Source organism: Rhipicephalus microplus, chromosome 2 (genome assembly GCF_043290135.1).
Source record: "Rhipicephalus microplus isolate Deutch F79 chromosome 2, USDA_Rmic, whole genome shotgun sequence".
Classification (NCBI taxonomy): Eukaryota; Metazoa; Arthropoda; class Arachnida; order Ixodida; family Ixodidae; genus Rhipicephalus; species Rhipicephalus microplus.
This window is the reverse complement of record NC_134701.1, coordinates 146394202-146419776: the sequence shown is the minus strand read 5'-3', so window position 1 is coordinate 146419776 and position 25575 is coordinate 146394202. Positions and strand designations below refer to the sequence as shown.

The 25575-nt window shown below is 44.9% G+C and overlaps 1 protein-coding gene across 4 annotated transcripts; it reads right to left on the bottom strand.

Annotated features, from left to right (window-relative positions):
• Positions 1-626: 626 nt before the first annotated feature.
• Positions 627-18209, bottom strand: LOC119169396 (uncharacterized). Of its 4 annotated transcripts, none has more exons than XR_005109581.2 (3): positions 17006-17208; positions 4979-5035; positions 627-908 (listed from the first exon to the last, which is right to left on the bottom strand). XR_005109581.2 is itself a non-coding variant. In XM_075884143.1 (3 exons), exons 1-3 carry the CDS (start codon positions 18166-18168, stop codon positions 688-690), a joined length of 342 nt encoding a protein of 113 aa, XP_075740258.1. In that variant the 5' UTR covers positions 18169-18209; the 3' UTR covers positions 627-687. The 4 variants fall into 4 exon arrangements, 2 of the variants coding, with proteins under 2 accessions (XP_075740258.1, XP_075740265.1); XR_005109578.2 differs by having other exon boundaries at positions 4979-5038; positions 17006-17193; XM_075884143.1 differs by lacking the exon at positions 17006-17208 and adding an exon at positions 18108-18209 and having other exon boundaries at positions 4979-5038.
• Between the last annotated feature and the right edge of the window lie 7366 nt (positions 18210-25575).

Here is a 25575-nt window from a genome sequence, read left to right as displayed (position 1 = left end):
TACGAGGAGTCGCTGTAACTCAGCTCGCCCACGTAGTACATTGGCACATCGCTTCAGGGAAGCACTTTCGCGGCTCACAAAGAACACAACACGAGCACAAATTTAAAGCAGCGATGCGTAAACTAAATCAGTCTTAAGAAATCGCTAAGTGAATTTATATTCGAGTTTTGTGATATGCAAAATGAGAAGGCGGATGGCAGTGTGCGAGAGAGGAGGACATGGCGAGCGAGTAAGTTTTATTCAAGTACAGTGAATTTTGTCACCGTATGTTCATATCGTATTCGAACCTTTGCATGACAATACAGAGTAGTATTGTTGAATATTGTAAACTCACCCATGAAAAACCTAGATGCAGGAACCAAAAAAAGGGATAATCGTAAGTAAGCCAAATGTTTTCAATATAACGTTTGTGTTTTTAAATAAAACGGTTTTTTACGTCACCTATGTTGATAGTGACTAGAACACTCTTTAGGAAGTTCTGAGGGTCTCCTGTGCATTCCCTTGATACGAATCAAAAGCGAAAACCGCCATCTTTTTAAAATTTCGGAACGATGTGAATATGTTTCTACACATATGCACAATATTCGTCAAAATGAAGTTCTAGTAAGTGTACAACACGACACCACTTGGGGATAGGTAAGTATTATTACCTTCATTGAGTGGTCCGCAACCCCAACGTTTTTTTTATTAAGACGTGTCAGCCATGTCAGCCAAGCAGTTTGATATTTCTTTGCTTGTACAATGATTTCCGTTACACGTACACCGAATGTCCATTATTTTTTGGCATTTGTTGTCATCCTCTTCAGATTCCTCTCGTAAAATGAGCTTGCAGGAGCACTGATCGCAGTCTCCCAGGACTATGTCCACTGTTTCTTCGGGACCATTGTGCCCACCTTCCGCTCCAGGCACTGAGAGGAATAAAGTGAATCTATTCTGTTATGTATAAAACAATGTAGGGGCACTGCCTTGTATAGCCACGTTCCTTGGTGTAGCCGTGACAAGTCTGCTAACGAATATTTTGAAGCTAACTGCGGTTTCTCGCATTGCGTCTTACGTGAATCGATTTAAAATTCGTTGATTCTAATATTAAAAAAAACCATAGCTTCGCGAAAATATTTACAATGCTCCTGCACTCTGACAGCTGATAATTCGAAACCTCTGGGTTATCTGTACAAGACATAAGGCTCTGTTTTTATATTTTAGTTGTGCGTTTCGGAAAGTTGTTTAACATCACTATATTTATTTATTTATTTATTTCAAAGTACCTTACAGGCCCCATGGGGGGCATTGAGTAAGGGGGGCTATACATATATACAAATAAACTGGAAAAAATATACAAGACAGACAATTGAGCAAGGGGGGAATACATATAGACACCTCAAAATGAAAAAAAGTACAAAAGAAACAATTGAGTAAGAGGCGCAATACTTATACACATCTCAAACTAAAACAAATACAAAAGAAACAATTGGAAAATAATAAGTCAAACAAAAAGCACCAACATGTACAAAAGTTCAACATGTACAAAAGATACACGCATAGTAACCGTGGGCGAAACACTGTATTTCCGGCGCATGCAGCGGCCACAAGGCAGAATCCTCGCGCACATGAATGTGACAATCACAAAAATGAACCAATACGGACCAATCAATTATGATACGGCATCTACTTGCTGAGGCATGTGAAGTGGCTTGATAAGATATGACGGAATGTGTCAAAGTTTGTCTGGGATGCAATGTCGTCAGGCAAACTGTTCCACAGACGGATAGCACGTGGGAGTGCGGACTGATTGAACGCGTTTGTTGAGCCGTATACACGGGAATAGCTAAGATGATTGTGTAGTTTACGTGAAGTGAGATATGGTTTTTGCAGAGCAGTAACGGTGATTCGGGAAGAATGGGTAATTTTATGAAAGAATGACAGCAGGGCAATGTTGCGACGAATGTTCAAGAGTGGGAGTGAAAGTTCCTGTTTGATTTGTGATATACTAGAATGCGGACTGTAGTTATTGGCAATGAAACGGCTTGCTCTATTCTGGATTCTTTCCAATGAGTCAATTAAGTATTTTTGATGGGGAGACCAAATCGAACAGGCATATTCTAGTTGAGGGCGAACCAGTGTCAAGTAAGATAATTTGCGAATGCCTGATGGTGCAGCTTTCAAGTTACGTCTCAAGAAACCTAGTGATTTCGAGGCGCTGGCAGAGATTGCCGTAATGTGGTCGGACCAGGATAGATTAGGTGTCAGTATTACGCCCAAGTACCGATATTGTGTTGCAGTCGAAAGAATGAAATGATTAATACTGTAAGAGAATTCGGATATGCTAGGTTTACGTGTGAACGACATTACTTTGCATTTTGAGATATTTAGTGTCATCAGCCATGCACTACACCAACCATTAATTACGTCGAGGTCGTTTTGGAGTGACAGGTGATCTTCACTGTTCTTGATTTGACGGCAAATAATGCAGTCGTCAGCGAACACCCTGATGCAAGAAGAGACATGTTGCGGAAGATCATTGATGAATATGAGGAAAAGTAATGGCGCGAGTACACTGCCCTGTGGTACACCTGAAGAAACGTCAGATAGGGAAGAAGACAAATTGTTAACTGTTGTGTATTGCTGACGATTCGACAGGAAATTGCGAAGCCATGATAATGTACAGGAGTCTAATTTCAGGGCGGAAAGTTTCGATATCAGGCGACAGTGTGCAACCCTGTCAAACGCCTTCGAATAGTCGAGGAACACGCAATCAGTTTGATAATTATTGTCCATATTTGCATGAAGCGCTGTGGTAAATTCAAAAAACTGAGTCTCACACGAAAAGTCCTTTCTGAAACCATGCTGATTTTTGAAAAAGAAATGATTGGATTGCAGATGCCTGTAAATATATGAAGCGATGATGACATAGTTATCGTCGTCTAGGGCTGCGAAGAAGAAATTAGACTAGCCACCGTAGGCCGAAGCAACACAATTATGCTTCATATGACGACCTCAAAACGTATAGATCTGATCAAGAGTGCCACAAATGTTGACGTGTAGGGTTTGCACGCTGCATTCTTGTCAAAACTAATGACGCAAAATATCGACATCCACCTCGTAAATTTTGCAGTGGATTAAAAAAGTGTTAGTGCGTTAGTGCTACAAGGTGCAGAGTAAATTACCAACTCACGTTCATAAAGGTAATATAAATACCGACTGCTCACAACCACAGAAACATTATTTAACGCAATTATGAAATAACACTCAGACACAAATATACGTGTAAACCCATGAATGTTTTCTTTTCTCACTATAAAAATTAGGAATAGCCAATTGTTGAAAACAACATAACATACACGAGAAGAACAAAAGTACAATAATTTCACACATAGCTGCTGTAGCGAGGTTTCTCGGCCTTTGGCAGTTGGACGCGAACATTTGCTGAATTTGGCTACTGGTTAGGGAAGCGCCGGTATAAAGCCGCTCCATCTGCCACGAAAGCAATAAGAAGCACACCTGGCTGGGGCTCAGGCGTGTACGAGTGAAGAACCTGCACAGGTAGTTATAGGAACAGGCAGAAACGCAGCTCCCGCTTGAGATGCATCCTGAGCAGCTCGTAGATTAGTGCTCTTCGTTGATAAGGACGTCGGTGTGGTAGACGTTTGCTTGTTCTAAGTCTCTCCGGACGCAGAGTACGCGGACATGAGGGGACTTTGACAAGCTTGAATGCATCAAATGTCTTGCCATCATCGAGGCTGAAAGACGACTGTCCATGATGCTCCCGCACTTAGCGGGGAATGTCAAAAAATGTCTCTCTTTTACGTGACATAGGGTTTTCTCACCCAAACTAAGTCACCAACTTCCATGTTGGTCGTCTTTTTGGCTAAACGGATATCGGCCCTTGTCGTCTTGCTTTCCTCTTGTATTTGCTTCAACCCGGCGATGCAGCGTGAGCTCGGTGACTGGGTCTTTGAAGAAAGAATAAAACGACGGACACTCGACGACGTCGATGCGTGTTATGGGACGTCTTGTATGTTGCACAAAGGCGAGGTGAAGTGCGATGTGCATCAGTGACGCCGAGGTACTCGACGACCACTGGGTGGAATGCTCGATGTTCCAGCAAAGGTGTCTGTACGAAGTTCTTGGATGCACATGACTGAATCGTCCTACGAGTTCATTCAACAGGCTGTAGACAACGAAGAGTGCGGGAGGTGAATGGAAGGATCTTTCCAAAAGTAGTTGCACTTTCGGGATTAGAACTGTGGGTTGTTCTGACGTACCATGTCGTTGAGATCGCCCTCTCGACGATATACTAAGAGCAAAAAGCTTGTCACTGTGGGCGTAGACATCTCGTTGCAGAACTGCACTTTCAGGCTTCTGGAGGACAATAGGTGACAAGGGTGGTAACAAACATCCAATCTTTCGGCGCTCTGTCCATGGGACCGAAAATATTGATGGCGACTTTCTGCCTTGAACACCCTGGCACGGGAACAGGTTGCAGCGACGGAACTGCAGTCTTGGCATTCTTGTCTGCATTATGGCAGAATACACCGTCGTGGGTGGCCATTTTCACCGGTTTGTCCTCTTATCGCGCCTTGATGGATCTATTTTAAGGTGTATTCGTGTATGATAGATACGACCTGTGGATTAAGGGAAGGAGTACCTATGAGCCGTATCCCACAGAAAGACAAGTCTTCGACCGAAAAACGTCCTTCTGCATGACCAAAAATGACTGCATTGCACATGAGACCGACTTGTTGGGAGGCTTAGATGATGCGACGTAAGCGTCGACTCGCTACAGTATGTACCTGCGCACTATCCAACTGTTCCACCCTGTTTTAGGTTGGCGTATTGGAAGTTTGAGCTTAAGGGTTTGAAGGATTCGACAGTGTTCAGAATACATCGTACTAATGAGGGCCTACTCTTATAAAGATTTGAATGAAAATTTTTCTTTTAGATACCCCCTTTTACAGAAAAAGGCCACATCTTTACTCACATTGTTTGCCTTGATTAGATCCACTCAAGTTCGGGAGCGAACTCTTCTTTTGGTCTCCTGCTGAAATGAAACAAATGATTGATATTTCACCTGCGTGTTAATTTGTCCAGAAAATCACAAGTGCCAGAAATATTTCGCACATGATTGGGCAACATTTTGCAATTTAGAACATTTCTAAACATGTGTCATTGTTGGTAATATTATTATTATATAGTAATATATCAATAGTTAGTTATTAATTTGTCGCGACCACATAGAGGCGAGTGACAATACGAAGACAGAGAGGTAATATTGTCACGTTCTAAATGAAGGCGACGTTTAAAAAAATTGGAAGATCCCACGTACAGTGGGAATGGATGATGTGCTAAGCACGAATGAGGAAGGTTTATATGTCAGTCTGAAATGACAAAAATGTTACGAGGTGAAGGTAAATTAAGCCGTACATAACTTCCACGTCATAATTATTACGCTTGGACGTGTCATTTACCTTCATCATCTATTCACGCCACCTGATACCAAATTTGGTGTATGTAGAGCTAGCGAAATGGTCACGAGCGTGCATTGAGAATAGCAAGTAGTAATGTTTTACATGAGACGAATAGCATGATTATCATGTTCAGATGTGTCATTCAACTTCGCCGTCTATTGACGTCCTGCAATACCAATTTGGTATATGTGAAGCTAGAGAAACGACGGTTAGCAAATCATGAGCGTGGCATGTGGTCGTGTTGTTTCATGAGACGCATCTCTTGATTATCATGTTTACACCAGTCACATACCTTCGTCGTCCATTCAAGTCTCGTAATACCAAACTTAAAATATGTGAAGCTAGCGAAATGGCGGGGAGAGCATCACGAAGGGGCTAATATACTGCAACGTAACGTTTACGAGCGCATGCTGGGCGCAGCGATGCTACGCTAGCAAAACGTGAACACTCTATAGTCTTACGCCAGACACGACTAGCGTCTGTCGGCGCAGCCCAGCGGCAACCGGTGCGAAATGCGACATGCTGCATTTTGCTCCAACCACGTTACCAAGATAGGTAGTAAACATTCATTTAGAAAAAAAACAGGGGTTGCTATGGAGACCAGCCTCTATATAGTGGGTCAGCCTCCCTGCAGTACTAGGTGGAGTCCCTAGTCAGAAACCCCATTGGTCGTGGCCGATGTCCTGGCACGCTGGACCATGGCCCGTTGGCCCGCAAGGTTCTGGCAACCGAGCAGCGCCGCCTCCCAGTCCTCTCTTGTTGGATTTGGGTTCGGCGGTAAAGAAGGATGGAGCTGGCATGCCCATACCATGTGGTAGGTGTCAGCCACCTCCGCACAGTACTGGAAGAGGCCGGAAAAGGAAGAGTCGAAGTGTTTAAGCACTGCCGGGCACAGTAGAGTATTCGTAAATAGTCGGAGAAGAATTCTCTCGTCCGCCTTCCTAAGTCCTTTGTAGGGCGGAGGAAAACGGCGGTGGGAGTCCTGGTAATGGGTAATTATCTCTCTATAAGTTTGGAGAGGGGCGTTTTCTTCTGGAACACAGGGGTCATTGGTGGGCGAGGCAGTGGCCCAGTGAAGGAGTGCGTAGGCGGCTGCGTGAGCCGCCTCACATCCTGCGAGGCCCTGATGGCCAGGAGTCCAGATTATTGAACGCGGAGTGGGGTAACCTACTCGCGGACAAGATTTAAGATTTTGGCAGCTAGGGGTGTGATCCATCTCAGTTGAAAATTTTGACAAGCTCCTTTGGAGTCTGATAATATAATTTGAGAACTGTCGTGTGATATAGCCACAGCTATGGCCACCTCTTCAGCATGGGTAGCATTGGTTGCGTGGAAGAACAGACAATCCACCTGCCTGTCTTGGTGGATCACGGCGGCCGTATACCAAGCCCAACGGTAAGGGCCAGCGATGTCCGTGTAAAATGCCGTTTGTTTAGAGCGGAATTGGCGCCGGAGAGCAAGAGCCCGCACCTCTCAACTGCCAGCGTGCGACTCACGTGACATATTGGTGGGGATGGGTCCAACATGAATCACGTATTTCCAATGTTCGGGCACTCGTACCCACTCCTCTGTGCGGAATTCATGTCGAATGTGTAGGCGATCTAGGTGTCGTCTGCCTGACAGGGTCTGCGCCAGACGCGTGTATTGATTTGTTAGGTGAGCTTCCCGGAGCTCCCAACGCAAGACTTACCACTCCCAACGCAAGACTTTTTGCATTGGAAGTAGGGATCGGGAGATCTAGGGCTCTCTTGACAATTTCGCGAAGGGCGATCTCCAAGGAATCTTCATCGTGCTTCCGTAAGTGCAGGTACGGAGTCGCATACAAGATGAGAGTAGTGACAAAAGCATGTGCAAGACGAAGCGCATCCTTGCTTTTGAAACCACCACGCTTGTTGGAGACTCAGTGTACCATGCGGTCCGCCTGTTCTCTAAACTTACGCAGCTTGTGAAGTGTTGTTACGACCCTGCGGTGTTTGTGAATGTGGAGTCCAAGGACATGGATCTCCTGTGCCTCATTAATAGGCCCACTATGCAGGGAAAGGATGATGGGCGAAGTGCACTTCACCGACGGCCGAAGGTGCACGAATTGAGACTTCTGTGGGGAGCACTGGAGGCCGTAGTACACTGCATATTCATCCACTATATGGAATGCGGTTTGTAGGCTGTCCTACATGGTGCCCAGACATCACTCTGTGGCCCACAGAGTGATGTCGTTGGCATAAAGTGCATGCCTTACCCCGTAGACAGCAGCCAAGCGGGTCGGTAGATGTGCCATGGCTAAGTTGAACAGCAGAGGCGACAACACGGCACCCTGTGGTGTGTCTCGCGTGCCCAGGGGATAGGGGCCGTATTCCTGATCTTGGATGCAAATGTACGCAGCTCTGCCAGTAAGAAAGTTTCGGATGTAGTTGAAGGTGCGCTCGCCACAGTTGGTTGCACTTAGGTGAGCTAAGATGACTTCCTGATTGACGTTATCGAAGGCTCCTTTAAGGTCAAGCGCTAGAATGATCTTGTCATTGTGGAGGTGTTCTACAGAATTAAGTACTTCGTGGTGTAGTTGTAGGAGTATGCCCTGCGAAGATTTCTTGGACCTGAAGCCATACATAGAATAGGCGAAAATGTGGCGCTCTTCCAAGAAGGGAAAGACACGATCCCTGACCATAGTTACCATTAGCTTTCCCGCACAAGAAGTAGGAAAAATGGGTCTGAGATTCCCAGTGTTGATCGATTTTCCTGGCTTTGGAATAAAGGTTACTAGAAACGTTTTCCAGTCTAGTGGGAGGGGCGTTTTTCCGAGCCAGATCGCAATAATATAGTCAAGAAGCGACTGGTGCACTGCATGGGCTAGATTTGCCAGCATTTTAACGGTAATTTTGTCTCGCCCGAAAGCCGTACCTCGCCTCATTTTAGCTAGGGCGGCGCGAAGGTCGTGTAACTGGAAAGGAGCATCCAGTACCGAGTTCTCTCTGCCTGCATAGTGATACGCGGAGCCCCGCGTGTCGTGCTGAGTGCAAAAATATCGGTCCCTTAATGATAGGGATAGCTGTGTTGTAGAGCCATGGAAATTCTGAAAGGCTCGGTGCAGTTGTTTTTGCGTTTAACCTCTAGTTTGAGTGGGATCAATCAGACTGCGGAAGAGTTTCCATGTACTGCGACTGGACATTTGCCCGCTGGCAGTGTTACGGCGATCTACCCAATTTGAGTCGGCGAGCTGGGCAGCGTACTCGGCGGCCTTCCGGGTGAGATCCAGTATCCGCATACTGTGTTTGCGGTTGTGTTTTCGTCAACGCCGTCTCTTTGTGAGACTGCGACGGGCCTCCCAAAGATAAACAAGATGGTTATCTACATCCGGATGATTATTCGTCAGCTGTATTTTGGTCTTGTGTTTTCTTAGTGTTTCGAGCACAGAGTGAGCCCAGTGGGAATAACCGATCTTTAGGATGGGAGAGTCAGGTAAAGACTGCCGGAAGGCTTCCCAGTTTGGTGGGTGAGCTTGTGCGATGGGGCGTTATAGGGGTCGTGTAAAAATGTAGTGTTGAGAATGCACTGGTCACTACCGAGGGTTTCTTCGGTATTGAACCAGTCTGCGTGTTTGATGTTTTTCGCGAATGTTAGGTCGGGGCAGGTGTCTCGGCTGACATAATTACCTACACGAGTTGGTTGCGCGGGGTCTGTTTGAAGAGCCATGCCCAGCGTGGAAGTTAGCTCCGGAAGTTTCCTTCTACGCGCCTCTTCCTTGCGATAGCCCCAAAGCCTGCTAAGGGCGTTGAAGTCACCCACCGTTAAAAGGGTGTCATGCCCGGCGAGCTTCCGTGCCGTGCTGAAGATGTCAGCGAATGTGATGTTTTTGAGTTTAGGTTTGCAATTAATAGTGAGGGAGAATGTGCACGTGGGGCTCGGTTCTGCGCAGGGGAAGAACGGTGACCATTGCGTACGAGTATGGTATTGAACTTTCGAGGTCAACCTCTTGCGTAGTTAAGGTTATATGTACAAGAACGCAGGTGAATGGGTCCCGTTGAAAGGTGTTATAACCTGAGGGGCACACAGCAATGCCGGGTTCCTGAAGGGCAATGATGGCGCACAGGTGCTCAAATGTTTCAAGATAGAGGCGGAAATGGGCCCGTTTGGGCCTATCTTTCAAGTCTCTACAGTTACATTAAATTAAAGAGAGTAACTGAGATTTTCGGTGTGGTGATGTGGAGCAGTTAAGATGAGTCGCCATATTGACAATTTGGGGTGGCTGGGAGAAACTCTACCCTTACATCGGTGCCCTGTGCAGGTGGGAGCTTGGAGTCCTCGGTGGTTTCCGCGAGGCTCATGGCGTGTGAAAACTTAAAGGGACGATTAAGGCCTTTCAGAGGATTAGCCTTTCGGCTTTGAGGGATTACGCCATGGAGACAAGTTTTAATGTTACTCGTCACCTGTTGGGTAGCAATGTTTGAAACAGTTGCCAGGCTTTTGCTTATGGCGGTTAGTTGTGTCATTAAAGCGGTCATAGTACCTTCAATAGCCTGAAATCGCTCTTCAGGGTTAGAAGGCTCCGAGACGGAAGGAATGGAGCACATGGGCATCGGTTCTGGAGTGGGAATGGTAATATTGGTGGGGAGTGATGCGGGGGGAACTGGTAGACTACCTGTCTCCAAGGCGGCAATTTCGGCTTGAAGCTGCGCGTTCTGTGCCGGCAGCACAGCAAGGTCTGGTTTGAGCTCGAGGAATTTGGATGAGGAGGCGCGGAAGGAAGAGCAAGAGGAAGAGGAGGAGGCAGCCCTCGCCCCGTTGCGCACCTAAGAAGCAGTTTTCTTGTTCGGCTGCTTACGGGTGCCGGGATCAATCAGAGTTGGAACGTCTCCAGATTGGAGCATGGGGACCCCCTGGTCAGGTGTCTTGGATGACGTTTGCTGTGACGGTGTCTTAGGTGGAGGTGGTGCTTGTTGACTGGTCCCTCCAGTAGAAGGTTCTTCATCACTTGGTTGGTAGCTCCTGGCTGACGTTCTTCTGGCATGACGCCAAATTTCTTGGGCGTTGACCGCTGCTTCGACGAGCCACGACTGCCATGATGCCTGCCCGGCTGCTGCAGGCGGCGAAACCTTGCTTTGCAGGCCTGGGATCCGTTGAGGTGTCCCTCACCGCACACCAGGCACGATGGCTTGCACTCGTGGGGTGCCATCTCCTCCTCAGAAGCACCCACAACTTGACCACAATGGCCGCAGCGTTGGTCGTTCGGGTGGGGACACAGCTCCACCCGGTGGCCCACAGTGCCACAGCGGTAGCAGGCTGGAATGGTGCGTTTATATTCGCGTACTGGTGTCACAACGCTGTTGTAGTGCACAAAACGTGGCAAGCAGCAGCCCTCAAAAGTTTTAAGGGCCACCGAAGTCTTGCCAAGCTTTCTGATGAAAGCAGTGCTTCCACCACGCCAATCAATCTTTTCTTTCAAGGAGGTGGAGGTCTCCTGCTCGTGCATCGTAATGACGCCACGGCACACTTCCCCACTGATCTTGGTGTGACCGATCATTGGATGTTTCTTGTGAGACTTCTCGAGAGAAAAGGTTCGCAGGGTTGCTGTCTTTGGTTGCGACAACAATGATATTTTGCTACCACATAGGCAACACACTGATAGAGTTACTCGAGGTAGCGTTCACGTATGAGGTAAGCTTGGCGCCTAGTTCACCTGGTTGAAAAGTAGCTTTGAGGTCTACCGTGACGCGAGGCTTCAGCACGATGATGAAGTTTTCTGCAGCAATTTGGGGCGTAGCGGTTGGCCGCCACGATACGCGGGATGTCTTCTTCTCAGGTGGAATGTCTGTGGACGCGGCCTCATTGGTAGCCGAGCCCTTGAAAGCTTTAGATTGCTAGTGACGCTTGCGGAGACCACCATAGTGGACAGTCCTCATCCACGTTATCCATTGGTGGAACGGAGTTTTCAGGCACTGGGGTAGAAATTTCTTTCCACGCCAACGTCGTGGTATCATATCCACGGAGAGTGGTGGCCGCCATCTGTGGCTGCGGCCGCGGAGAAGTTCCGACGCAGTCAGCGTTCGGTACAACGCTCGGTCGGACGAGCGTAGCTCTCACGAGGTCAGGTCAACAAGTGTACATGAAATGCCCCAAAATTGGCCCACCTGGATGAGAGAGGTGTCTTCTAGTGCAGAACGATGTTACGAAGAAGATAAGATCAATCTTGATGAAGTGTGAAGCAGAGTTCCACTGGTCCTCACGAATAGAGCGGGAGCCGATGCGACGCGTGTCCGCTCTCGTCGCGTGCTCGTAGCGTTTTTCCAACGTTACCAAGAATGCACCGCGTCTGCCTAGCTTCGCGACGAAGGGACACCGGGCTTGCTCAAACGCGCATGCGTCGAAGAAACGTAGTGCTTTGCATGCCTGCGAGGCGCCGACATGCCTCGCATGCCTGCAATGCAGATCGGCGCCTGGCGTGGCATCGCCGGCATGACGCGACGAAACGAACGCTGGAGCACACGCGCACCGGGTCATGTCTAAGTGTATTGGTACCTTGAGTGTGGCATGTAGTCATGCTCTTACATTACACGCATCTCGTAATTATTATGCTCGCACCAGTCGCATACCTTCGTCATCTATTCACGTGACGTAATGCCTATTTTGTCATGTATGAATCTAGCGAAACGGCCCCGAGCGCATCATGAGTGCGGCATGTAATCATGTTGCTGCATGACACGCATGTCATGATTATGAAGTTTGGACATGCCATTTACATGTGTCATCCGTTCACGTCACGTAATACTGAGTTTGGTACTTTTGAAGCTAGCAAGACAGCCATGAGCACATCATGAGCCTATCATGTAGTCATTTTGTTACATCACAAACATCACATGAGTATCACGCTTGCACCAGTCAAATCCCTTGGCATCCATTCAGGTCCCTTAATACCAAATTCTGTGTATGTTAAGCTAGCGAAGCGGCTGCGTGGGCATCATGAGTGTGACTTGTAGTCATAATGTCACATGACCCACATCTCATAATTATCATGTTTGCACCAGTCACATGCCTTCGTCATCCATTCGCATCACGTAACGCCGAATTTGGTACATGTGAAGCTAGCGAGACGGCTGTGAGCGCATCATGAGCTTGGCGTGCAGTCATGACTCATGGCTTACATGATATGCATGTCATGATTTCTAGGTTAGGGTCTGTCGCTTGTGTTCACCATGCAATCATGTCATACCATATCAGTTTTGCAACATGTCATGTGAACGAGACCACCGCAAGAGGAGCAAGACCATAAAATGTAAATTATGACATTCGTGACATACATGTGATGATTCTTTTGTTATGACTAGTCGTTTATGTTCTTTATACAGTCATGTTATGCCATACCAAGTTTGGTATCGATACCATTATCCAAACGGACGGGAGAGCTAAAAGTCGTAGGTGGCTGGATAGATAGATAGATGGATACGCTCAATGCCGCCGAAGTTCGCTAAGAAATGCTTCGCATTTAAAAGCAGCTACACAAGGTCCAAGTCACTCGAAAGCGGTCGACACAGAAAAGCCAAAACAAAGGCCCGTGCACGAGGACTACCACGTCTTCGTCTGCCTCTTTCAGGCCGGCAGATAAATTGCATGGCATTGCCCCTCCCCCGAAAGAGCATCGCTTCGATGCTAAGCGACGCGCTTGCGGTAAATAAATATAAATGAAATGTCCGAAAACTCATGAGTGTCACAATTTTTGGTATGGTTTGAACCGCACCACGTGCACAATCTCCGACTGGGGCTGTCGGCGTCATAGCGGTTGGCTGCCGTCCGGAAGGGCTTCGTAGTGGAGGTGATTCCCTCGTCTTAGCCCCTTGTACGAGCCAAAATAGCGGCTGAGAAGTTTTTCAGACAAGCCTCTGCGGCGAAGGGGGGTCCAAACTAGCACCTGGTCACCCGGTCAGTAGTCGACGAGTCCTTGGCGGAGGTTGTAGCGCCGTGTGTCGATATCCTGTTGATTATTTATTTTCACACGGGCCACTTGGCGCGTGCCACGCGCTTTGTATTTCAGCGTGAAAGAGGAAGACGAAGACGCGGTAGTCCTCTTGCACGGGCCTTTGTTTTGGCTGTTCTATGTCAACCACTCTCGGGCGACAGGGACCTTGTGTAGATGCTTTGTAAACGTAGCCTTCATTTAAAACGTTACATTATAATGGTGGAGGTGTTCTGGGTAGATGGATATATTGGGTGAAGTAATCCTGCAGGCTTCACAAACGGGGACTTTCGGCAGACTAGCAGTACTGCGTAAAGAAAAATAGATAAATAAATATAAATAACACAAATAAAAAATAAAGAAATGAGCCCTTGTAATATGCTACATGTAATCACGCCACGACAACATTGCTATTAAGAGCATTTGTAACTCTGTTTGTCTGCTTGTTCCCGTATTATAATTTCTCGGAAGGATGTCTGTGCGGAATAGCAGTAAAGAGCTTCAACATTGAAACGGCTTTTTTTTATATGTAACTGAGAACTCAGAAAACGAGAATATTTTTTCTCGACATCTTGTACGAGCTCTATCTATAAAACAATGCAATGAATATTCTTTTTGTGCTTCAGCCTATTTAAAAAACCAAGAAGGACGCTAAGGATACAATTGCTATGTAGAATTAAAATGGCGAGCGACCTTGCATAATATGTTGGCAGATCGGCGCTGCTCGGAATCAGTTGAACAAAGCTTCAACGTATCTTGCGTAACCATGAAAACGGTGTTTATATGTGAATAGAGGGTAGTACGGAACCAACTATACATATGAATATTATGCAATTTTTCAGTAACACACACATGTGGTAATAATGTCGCCTGTATATAGCGTTCCGTGTGCGTTTTGTGAATTTCCAAGGAAAGTAAATAGTAACACCAAGTTACGGTCTGAAAAATATGTTCACGCATTTAATTGTACGTGGGAAGAATGGAAAATCCGGGACTCTTTCGTAGTTCTTTGAGGTCTCGTGACTCCTGCGGGTCAAAGAAACACCTGTGCTGAAAATTTTACCCCGGCTCTACAACACCCTAAAAGCGTATTGTATTTGTTCCAATAGAGTATTGAGCGTAGGTGGAAGAAGGCAAGGAATATTTTTCGCAATGAAACGAGCACTTTGAATACTCTAATAATGGTTAACTTTTTGTGCAAATCTGTGTGCCACGAAGTGATGGTTATAGTTTGGAATTTGCAAACTCGTGAAGACGTCGTGCTGCCCTGCTAGCGCCTCGGAGGTTTTTTTTTTTCATACTTGGTCTTAGAACCACACAAAAAAAAAAACACGACGAGCCGTGGAGAGTAGCGACAATAGTGGTAACGCGAGCACTGTGAGAATAAAATTTCTCTTGAATTTCAAGCCGGAAATTGTCTTTGCTTCAAGAAAAGACGACTATTCTTTGATGTTCTTCGTTTTCTTCTTTCCTACATTGTTATTTCTTGAAAAGAAAGCAAAGGAATCAGGTTTAGATGGGCTGCATAGCAGTCATGGTTGCTTCTAGTAATACAACTGCTATAATAAAAACACTATTGTTCATCACGGCAGAGCGGTTACGCTTCCTGGCTGTTATATGCAATATTCAGCCAAAGATATGCGTTACCAATTACGCACTAGTTCATGCGACCCGTCATAAAATGTACGCGATATTTAGGGACTCGCACTCGTTTTACAAGTACTATTGCCACCATAGCCACCAACAGTGTAATCTGTGTTACGGATTTCTCGTTTTTCTCTGGGCCTTGCTTCACTGTGTTAGGCTTCCGAAAAAGAGTTTCCTCGCGTTACCAAGGGCCTTAGAAGATTTTACGGCAACCCATTGACGTACAACATATGATCGCACGACTGGACAATGCTTGAAAATCTACGCCTTGACACCTCGTGATGCCGCGCATGGTTCGATACTGAGGCCTTACTCTCCTGTTATCTCCTTTCGCTGATTAGCCTTCGCCGGGGCTGTGATCTCTGCGCCTACGAGATATCATGCATTACCAGTAGTTTGTACATTTTTTCATCATGTCTTGCATACTGAGGTAGATATAGCCAGGAAACAACGTTTTTTAGCGAGAGCTACATTGGCCGTGTTCTCGCCGTTACACGAGTGTGGTCAAGGGCCGCACCTCAAGCTGAGCCGATGCCGACCAACTGCCGCACCTGGCAGTGTCGCTCACCGCGCCATGCAGCATGACGTCAGAGGAGGAGCCGGTGAAATAGAGTTGCAACAGAAGACGATATTGCATCGTATATATAAAATGGGCTGCTTGGTGGTAATTATCAGAAGATATAAAAAGTGAGTCGGAAAGACTGAAAGAAGCCAAACTTAGAAGTCAAAGAGGTGACTGCGAAACGAGGAGAGGCAGAATGAACGAAGCCTGAAAAGGCGTCACCGCACAGAGAAACCAGCTAAAGAAAAAGATTAACCACTTCTCTTACTGAGCAAGTCAAGGCATTATTGAGTTAAGTAAAAGCCAATTTTTCCTGATGTTTCCCGGATATAGCTAGGACGTGCTTGTCCGAGACGTGATTAACTGTGTACTCGTGTAGGTCGACAAAAAATCCAGTTAAGCACGATCCCAGGGACGCTGTGTGTGATTACCACGCATCCATATTAGCTACTTATGCTTGTAAATTGTTGCTCTGTGAATTGTGCCACACTTTTCACCACCTAGTTCAAGCCTTGTCGCCGCATCACTCAACAAGAGGAGGAAAACAAAAGGCGATACATCTCAAGGGACAAGGAAATGATAGGTTCCTGAACTAAGAGCAGAATATGGTAAAAAATAAAAAAGGGATGTTTTCATGTAGTCTAGTACATAACACGGACATACAAACACTGCACATGGACTCCCAAAAGAGTTGAGCGGGTTGACGAGGAAATATACGCTTACGAAACAGTGCTGCTCATATTTTCTGCAATAAACGCTTTAAAGTAAGCGACAAGAAGTTTATCCTCAGACTAGGCCATGCAAGAACAAGAAAACGCGTCAGATATTTTTAACATGCCGTTGCCTCTACTTCTGGGTCAGTCAACCAAAACAGCATAACAGCTTATATGTTTGTCCCCGTAAATAGGGGCAGCAGTACGTGTTATTTATCTACGCTGCAGGCACATGAAAATGGTATTTTTGATGACACTCTGCTGTCTTTATGTTTCAGTGGTGTTAGATTCCCACTGCTTCTCGTAATAAGCGTATGACATCACATCAGATAAAAAGACGAAACTGATACGTCGTATTAGCCGAGCGTACTGATACTAAACTATTAGCCGCATCGGTTGCTCAGTAGATAAAGCGTTGCACTGCGAAGCTTCATTGCACAAGTGAGGTTCCTGTGCCTGGCGAGCGCATTTGAATGATGGCAAAAAATATTCGGTAGTAGTTGTAGGAGGATGTAAAACACACTGAAACCAAAGCTAGTAAATTGGAATACGGAGACTGCCACTGTGATGTGCCTGATTGTATTTTCGTGCCTTCAGAACGTAAAAACCATGAAATTTAGTATTCATCGAAAGTAACAACTTGAGTAAATTAAAATTTAGTAAATAATGTACTCACCGAGACTTTCAGAAATTACTGTATTCACAATCAGAAAAGTGATCACTGTGTGGGTATTCATGCTTCTTTAGATGAAGAGAAATGACATTCACCTAGGTAGCCCCGCTTTGATGCAGGTGCGACTGCAGCTGGGTACTAAAGCCGTAGCACGTACGAAAGCACAGTGGCAGACGGTACTTGTGTAACTAAAGACATACAAACACGGGAGAATACTGGCGTTCTTTTGGCACATGTGCTTCCGAGACAATCGCAGGTGAAGCGTCCTCACGCACAGGGTTGCGCTTCGAATGACTTCTGAAAACAGCACCGAGACACAAGTTTCTCTAACCTTATAAGAATTTCCAATAAATTTATCAGCGCCTCGGTAGCTACTAAAGAGCGTAATGGCATGCAGTGCCATATAAACAACACAAGTTATAAAATCATCCATCAGGTAACTTAGAGCTTTAGCTGTTGAATATTTGGTTATAGTTTCAATCACAGTCATGGTCAAAAGATACGCCAAATCATTGTTTTTTTTTCTCTGGAACGTGCTTGATTGTGACTAATATTAAAATATGCAATAGTGATGTTTCCAGTTTCACGCCGCGACATGCAAAGAAGGACATGCTAGGGCACATACACAAATACATATCTACATAAATGCTATCAGAACGCTGATTTTCGTACAGCAAGCGTTGATAAACCTCTATCACACTCGCGATGAGTTCAGAATTGTATTTTCTTATTAATTTAGGGGATACACGTCAACTCACGGTTAACGCAGTATATCTAATCTCATTGAAATAAAGAACAATACAAAAAGATATATTTCAAGGGTTCACGCATTAACAGAGACCTCGTTACAGTGCACTTAGAGGAACAGCGGTCACACAGGCTTTCTGAAGCCAAGGTGTATTTACACAAAAATTTATAACCAGCTAACACTGGAACGCGCACGAGAACGTACATCATGCACCAAATTTGAGTCGGCTAAAAATGCTCTAGATTTAACAAATAATGCCGACTAAACAATACGTCAAAGTTAAGCTAAAACGCTACGTGGGTATCATGCTGGAAGATGCTAAGCGGTATCATGCTGGCAGTTTCCTCCGATACGCACCCAGAAAAGGTATATTCCAGGTGCTAGGCCCACTCAATACTGACTCGACTGTAACGTACATCGTTTGTTTTCTTTCTGATCTAATACACAGGCGCTTAACAAAAGCAACCGCGGTTGCTCGAAGTGCTCTTTGTTCCATAATCCAGGTGCATCTGTATCAACTGCACAGTAAGCTTGTGCTTCCAGTAGCAGCCAAGCGCCTTTTTCGGCGTAACATAGAACGTGGTGGGGAGAGCTATAGGAAGAACGAAACCCTACGTGCAAGCTACTGCAATAGCAATAAAACTACATTTATTCACTGAATGAAATATCGGAGATTTCTTTAAACGTTTAGCAAAAAGGTGACATAACCTACGGCTAAATGATGGCCCTTGCTGAATGTACTAAAAAAAAAAAACTGGCCGCGTATCTCTGTGCTTCAGCGAAAATGTCGGGGAAGTACGATAGCCCTCTGCCTGCCTTGCTACATGAGTTCTTGTCTCATCCAGGCCGCGCGTGAAGCTTCATACAGTGCCTCTTCAATGCTGAATCGGCCGCATCTGGCTGGCATTCACAAAATAGAGGATGCATGGATATGGCTCTACCCTTTAGATCGGGCGGTGGCTAGCGCCACCAAGCCGTAATACTTAATGAACCCAAAACTATATTTATTTTTTTTCCTTAAAAAGTGAGCTTGAGGATTCGTACTTTGCAGTGAAGAGTTTAATTTTCACTCGTGCCTTGACTTTAGCCACCAATCAGATCCTGAACTATAGGGTGAAGCCCTTTACAGAACATTATCGAGTGTTCGGCAGTTTCTTCTTCCTCTCCACACGCACTGCATTCACATTCACGCATTCCATATCCATATCCCACATCCATATCCCACGCATTGCGTGGGATATGGATGCCATCTAGCAGTTTCATCGAGAAACATGTGCAGAACTCAGGAGCACTGCCAGGTGGCAAGACTGCAGCGTCAGAAGGGCGCTTTTGTGGGCATAGCGTCGTATTTTTGGCTCAGAGTAAGAAACACCTACTTTTTTTGTGCCTAGCGTCACATGTACAGTACAATGTAAAAAAACTAAATGTGTTTTGTAATTATGTATCCATGTAAAGGACCACATCATCTAATACGTACTGATGCTGCACCACAGATATACGTAATATTGGCTTTTTGATTGATGATGTTCGCAAGTATAAGTGTAGCCACCGATTGAAGATATCTGGGCATTGAACGAGTGCTTAAAATTCGACCAGATGGCTGAATTGTGTGACAGACAGACAGACAGACAGACAGACAGACAGACAGACAGACAGACAGACAGACAGACAGACAGACAGACAGACAGACAGACAGACAGGCAGGCAGGCAGGCAGACAGACAGGCAGACAGACAGACAGGCAGGCAGGCAGGCAGGCAGGCAGGCAGGCAGGCAGGCAGGCAGGCAAACAGGCAGGCAGGCAGGCAGGCCAAATTTTCTACATTCCAATATTCAAAGAAAGACCATGGTCTTTAAAAATGAAGAAGTTGACGCTAGCTACGCGAAGCTTGAGAAACAGTGAGGCTGGGTCGGTCTTAGGGGCTTAAAATGGCCTTCTTGGCTAATGCTATATGTCTTCTTTTGACGTAGATATCGTTGAGTCTAACGACAGCCCGCCACCAAGCTTGCAAGAACGTTGAAGTTTGGGCGCTAAAAACTCAGGTGCAAACTTGGCTGTGGCACATCGGTAGAAGCGCGGGCCTCAGGTGACAACACGCCCGACAAGCTCAGCGCAGCGGCTGCGCAAAATGTATGCCTCGGTGGGCGTGCCAGCTTCTCGGCACATGCGTCGTTCAACCTGGTATTGGATGGATGAATGGATGACAAAACTTTATTATTGTCTAATAGGTCAAGCTAGTGTCGTAGCGCAAAACAAGCCGCTACAACGTCGGGACCAAAAGATCTAGCCTGTCAGCCTACTCGCGGGACGACTTGACTGCCCATAATTGTCTCTCTAATGTAGGACTGCGTAAAGCTGTGTGCCATCGTTCTGCAGTATTTTCTCTGTGGCTAGGCAACACGGCGCAACGCAGCCACCAAATTGTATGGTGTCATTGCAATAATCGCATGTTGTACGAACATGGAACTCTGGATAAATCATGATATTAATGGTGGTTCGGGTAGGTCCTTGTCTGGAATAGCCTTAGTGAAATGGCTTTAGCTCCATTTAATTTAATTTGTGGAGGGGGACGACCGTGCGTCTGAGGTATGAATGTATCGTTATGGTTGTGCACACTTTGCAAAGACGAGAGTGCTTCTTGGGATACTTAAACGCAAAAGTCTTGGTCTGTTCTTGTGTCTGTCGGTCAACAAAAACTATTCACTATTGAAGTTCAACCTCTTCTTCCACGGCCCCCAATCGTGACCCAAATATTGAGATCATACTTGTACACACATTTGATTAAAAAGCAAATATTGCACATATATGTGGCACAATATCAACACCTTTTTTAACAACATGCAGGTGAAGCCTTTTCACAGCCTAAAGCTTGTTATGGACATCATTTCACTTATCATAGACTATCTAGCTAAGTTGCCAGAAGTGCGCTAATGAAGTAAAACGAGTAATATACAAAAAAGCTCAACTGCGAAAAAATTCGTTCACTTTCGAAGTTTACATTCCTAATACTTCATAAATTTCATAATTCTTTCACATTTCATAGAGCGACTCTTGCGATTTTTAGGAAGCAGTGGGAGTCACTTCCTGTGTTTTTTCTAATGTCTATACATAAGCCTTGAGATTAAGATGTAAAAATTCAGGGTGGGACAGTTAGCTCTGCGTGAATATTATAAGGAGTTGATTTGAGAAAGGTTGCTTGCTTGTGGGTTGGCGTAACCTTTATCAAATCATTCAGTTATTGAACTGGTATGGCTGACTTCCCGAACAGTGATAACTGCGGTTGCGTAGAAACTATCGATCATGTCCTGTGCCATTGTCCAGACTTTGAAAAAGATCGCTGGACTCTCCAGTGTGCCTTAAGGAGACTGAATGATGGACCCTTTACTCTGGAGAAGATCTTGGGGACGTGGCCTTCAAGTACATCAGCCCAGAAAGCTACGCGAGCTATTCAACAATTATTGAGGGAAACATCACTGTGCGACTGCCTGTGAAACTTGCAGTGCGTGTGCGGTGTTTGTGTTATGTACAATGTGTATCTCCCCCTCCCCCTCTCTCTCTATTCTTCATTCCCTCATTACCCTCTCTTCCCGTGTAGGTTAGCAAGCTGGGCTCATTCTAGTAAAGCACCCTACCATTCCTATATTCTTTCTTCCTCTCTCTCTCTCTTGGTTAAGTCAAAAGCCTGAGTAGAGACTTGAAACTTTTGATATATATCACGTTCTATTAATAAGTGTACGATCAAACGATGGCATACAATAGCAATGATCTTTTCAGTTTTAATCGTTCTGCAAAATCTTTAATAACCATGGTTATAAAAATTTTAATGATCCTCTCGAGTCGCATAGTCACTCTTTCTGGCCCCTAGAAAACAAAGCACGAAATAAAAATTTTCACGACACACTCATAATTGTTTTTCAATGTTGACTAATGTGCACATCGTCATCAGAAAGAAACCACTGTTAGAAAAGACACTCTGGTAAGCCTACGTATCCTAAATAAAACATATGCCGCAAACTTTCATGCAAAAATTTTAGGAAAGAAACTGGGGATATTTAAGTTTCGCTATTAGGGGTTGAACGCGATAGCAATATCCTGTCCCTAGTGAGTACTTGAACCACTTGGTGCATTTTTTATTGCATGATGGTGCTCGAGAAGTTTCTATTGTGGAATACTGCAATGTAATTGATATAGTTGTAAATCACTTGTGTTCATGAAGCTTTATGATATGGCTGCATTCTGCGTAATGGGTAGCATGCTTTATACCGTGAACAATGATGCGCGTGAAATGCTCTCGAAATATCCGTGCACACACAACGTTGTGTTAAGGTCACCATATTCAGATTAATAGCAACATACTATCTAAAAATTTTTCTAGGACACACTTATGATTTGTACATATATTTGCCTTTTTCAGCATTGTTGAAAGCAGCTAGCTCTTTGCTTGGTCCACCTGCTAATCCTAGCGTTTGAGAACTTGCGAATTTTAGCAAGAAGTGGTGAAATATTCGCAAGTACTCCGCATAGCCAAGCCCTCTGAATTGATATGTATATTTTTGGGGTATACTTTTCGGGTATTCATGCTATACGCTATGCTATACTTATAGTTAGCGGTAACAAGGAGAGCTAGCTTTGTTATCCATGCTTAAGCGAAATTTATAGGTATGCGTTCATTAGGGTTCATTAGTAGTACCGAGAGATGTACTCTCAGAAAAAAAAGTTAGTAATGAGTTAGTAAACGCATGTTTTTACTAGTTTCTGGAGTATTGTACTACCTTCTTGGCATACGTTTTCTAGCCACCAGCTAGTGCAGGTTGTAACTTTAGCCGTTAATAACCAGGGAACCTTTCTTAGTGTTTTAACCAGGCTACTACTAAGCCACCTGCGTTGCCAGATTGGTCGTAGATGCCGCAGAACATTTTGCCTTAATGGTGAGATCGTAAGCAAAATTTAAAGAAGTTCTAATATTATTGACTCTCTTGAAATAGAAGTTTCGTGCTATGTAATGGCACACACACACAAGTAAATAGGAGGGGACATGATGATGAGGAAACAACAGTTATCTCATAAATTATGTGGCTGCTAACCTGTACGCGGTGTGTGGTCCCAAAGCAGGGGTATATCTAGTCTTCAAGCTGCGGCTACATCGAAATTCTGCTATGTCCAAGTCATGAATATTTACTTGTGTGCGTGTTTTCGTGATCCGCTGATATGAGTTCTCATGCTCATATGAGCACATAATCATGTGAGTGTGAAAATCACATGCTCATATGGACTCATATGAGCATATAATGTGCTTATATGGGTCCATGCGAGCATATGAGATTCACATATGATGATACATATGTGAATCTGATTTGATCATATGATCATGCAGTCAATGCTCTACAAGTATGTTGTTGTGATGTTCACTTACCCCACTATAGTTACATGACGTAATTAAAAGCCATTATTAATTTACAAGGGTCACGTCAATTCGTTTTTTATTATATAGTTTAGTAATAGAATCAAATTGATATCAGCATGCACACGAACATTTCACAAAATAGGCGTAAACCTCTATTTGCGGGGATTACTAACAATTTAGTAATGAACCAACCACAGAGTCAGCACTATTCCCTTAATAACTAGGTAGTAATTTTAACTACCCAATGATGCCGTTCTTTTACAAGTCCTGTTAGTATTTGGGCAAGTGTTTGTTACGAGCCCAACAAGGTAGTGCCTTTCCCTAGGGCTACATTTACTAGCTGCATTTACTAGCTGGTTGGTGGATTATGTGACAAGTAATGGGCTAGTACTTAGTAAATATATCAAACTTTTTTCTAAGAGTGTGAGATTAGCACGCAGTGAAGTTTTTCCACGTTAGGACGGGCAGGCTAAGCATGACTGCCACATCATGGCTCTCTGGACGGCCAAGGCCAATCCTCGCTGCTCGGGCTTTTGATGGCGTAAAATCACTTGGCTTGCATCACTGTCATGCAAAAATAACTACAAGTACCTGCCAACTTATATGTTTTTACACGTAAAACATGCTCCTGTGCGCATTGTTTATATGTTCTCGCACATCCGAATTATTTTTAGGATCTTACGCACCGTTATAGTCTCCAGGAATTCCATCGCGAGTGATTCACACAAAAGATATAGCCATTACGGCCCATGTCGTTCACCTTTTTAGCAGGTTTAGTGTCATATATGATATATGGCACTAAACCTATTAAAAAGGCTAATCCTACGTGCCGTAATGACTGTGCCATGGTATAGCCCAGCGGATAAGGATTTGCAATGGTAAGTTCAATGAGGTGGGTTCGATTTCCAGGCACGGTGCATTAAAATCAAAGAAGACATGCAAAAACGTCAGCGTCCTTAGAATCAGAGCAGAATAAGCAATCCTCAGCTTTTCCAAATGAATGCGGATAGGCCCAATATACGGCGTGCCTGATAATATAACCAGACTTGCAAAACGCAGGAACCCAAAAATTGATAATAATAAGCCGTAGTTCTGAAATTTAGCACAAGATTTTTTGTCAAAGTTTTGCTAGATCTGTTTTGAAAAAAAAAGATGTCTCTTCGGATACTTCATTGCAAAAGTTTCGGTCTATCTTTTTTTCTGCTGGTCTGTGAATCACACGATTCAACCAGGGCACCTTGTCAACACCCAGCCATCTTCATCTGATGGCTGCGTTCATACTTGAGAACACTGTCATAGTTTTCAACAGGTACGGCGCATAATGTAAGTAAACATCAATACCTAAATATTACGTGTTGGGTTTCTTTATTTTTAAAATCCATAGATACGTAATTCTAAAAGCCACAGTGCTCATAACGCTGCTCTGACGATGCGATGCTATGAACGAAAAAGCGGAAGTTTTCTAAGCTTCATTAAAACGACATAGCACTGCCACCTACTAGTAGCTCTGCATTTTAGAAAAACTTTTGTTTCTTGAAATTACTGCCAGATGGCACCTTTGTAAAGCGTCTAAGGATACAACTCACAGACATTCCTTCCTTAGTCACAAATAAATGTTTTGTTTTCTTTCTCACCAATTTTTCACCCCGAACGTCAAATAGCCGCTTTATTCTCTCTGTCTAGACAAAAGACTATTGTCTTTCGACGAGCTTTGTCAGCGAAGTGCCCAGATACGCAAAGCCATGCTTTCACTTGAAAATGTATGTAGTTGAAATACTTTCCTCAGCTTGCAAACGGAAGGAAAATCGAGTTCATATATAGCAAACCCACGCGTCCAGTGTATAGAAGCTTCAGAATACGTGTAATATTGCGTGGTACAAGCGTACATTGCCATCGTGCGTTAATATCATCATGAGTTCGTGATTTGAAGCCGGCCACCCATTAAAAAAGTCACACATGTTAGTTAACATGTGTCATGCCATAGACCATGTCATGCCATAGACCGGCTCCTACACTCGCACAAAAAGATGGGAGGAACAAACTCATCCTTTCTTGAAGAAATCTCCAAACGTCACCTCCCCTTAAACACAGCACAACCCACCGACTACCCAGAAATAGAATGCGAAACGATACCCGAACTCGACGAACCCTTCACGGAGTCAGAAATTCGGGAGGCATTACACAACCTCAACAGCAGATCAGCCCCCGGTCCTGACAAGGTAACCAACCGCCTGTTGCGAAATTTAGACGACCAAGCCATCACACTACTCACAAAAGACATTAATTACATGTGGGAAACTGGCCAGGTACCTGAACAATGGCGCACGGCCACGGTAATCCTTCTCTCAAAGCCAGGTAAACCACTCAACTTCGACAATCTACGCCCGATTTCCCTAACCTCATGCATAGGAAAAGCAGCTG

What these genes read in the sequence shown, in the direction of transcription:
- LOC119169396 (XM_075884143.1), bottom strand. Translation starts at nt 18,168, where the DNA reads ATGTACGTTACAGTCGAGTCAGTATTGAGTGGGCCTAGCACCTGGAAT. An exon ending in CTGGAATATACCTTTTCTGG is followed by an intron (nt 5,039 to 18,107) that starts GTGCGTATCGGA and finishes GTTTCATTTCAG; the next exon opens with CAGGAGACCAAAAGAAGAGT. An exon ending in ATCTAATCAAGGCAAACAAT is followed by an intron (nt 909 to 4,978) that starts GTGAGTAAAGAT and finishes TATTCCTCTCAG; the next exon opens with TGCCTGGAGCGGAAGGTGGG.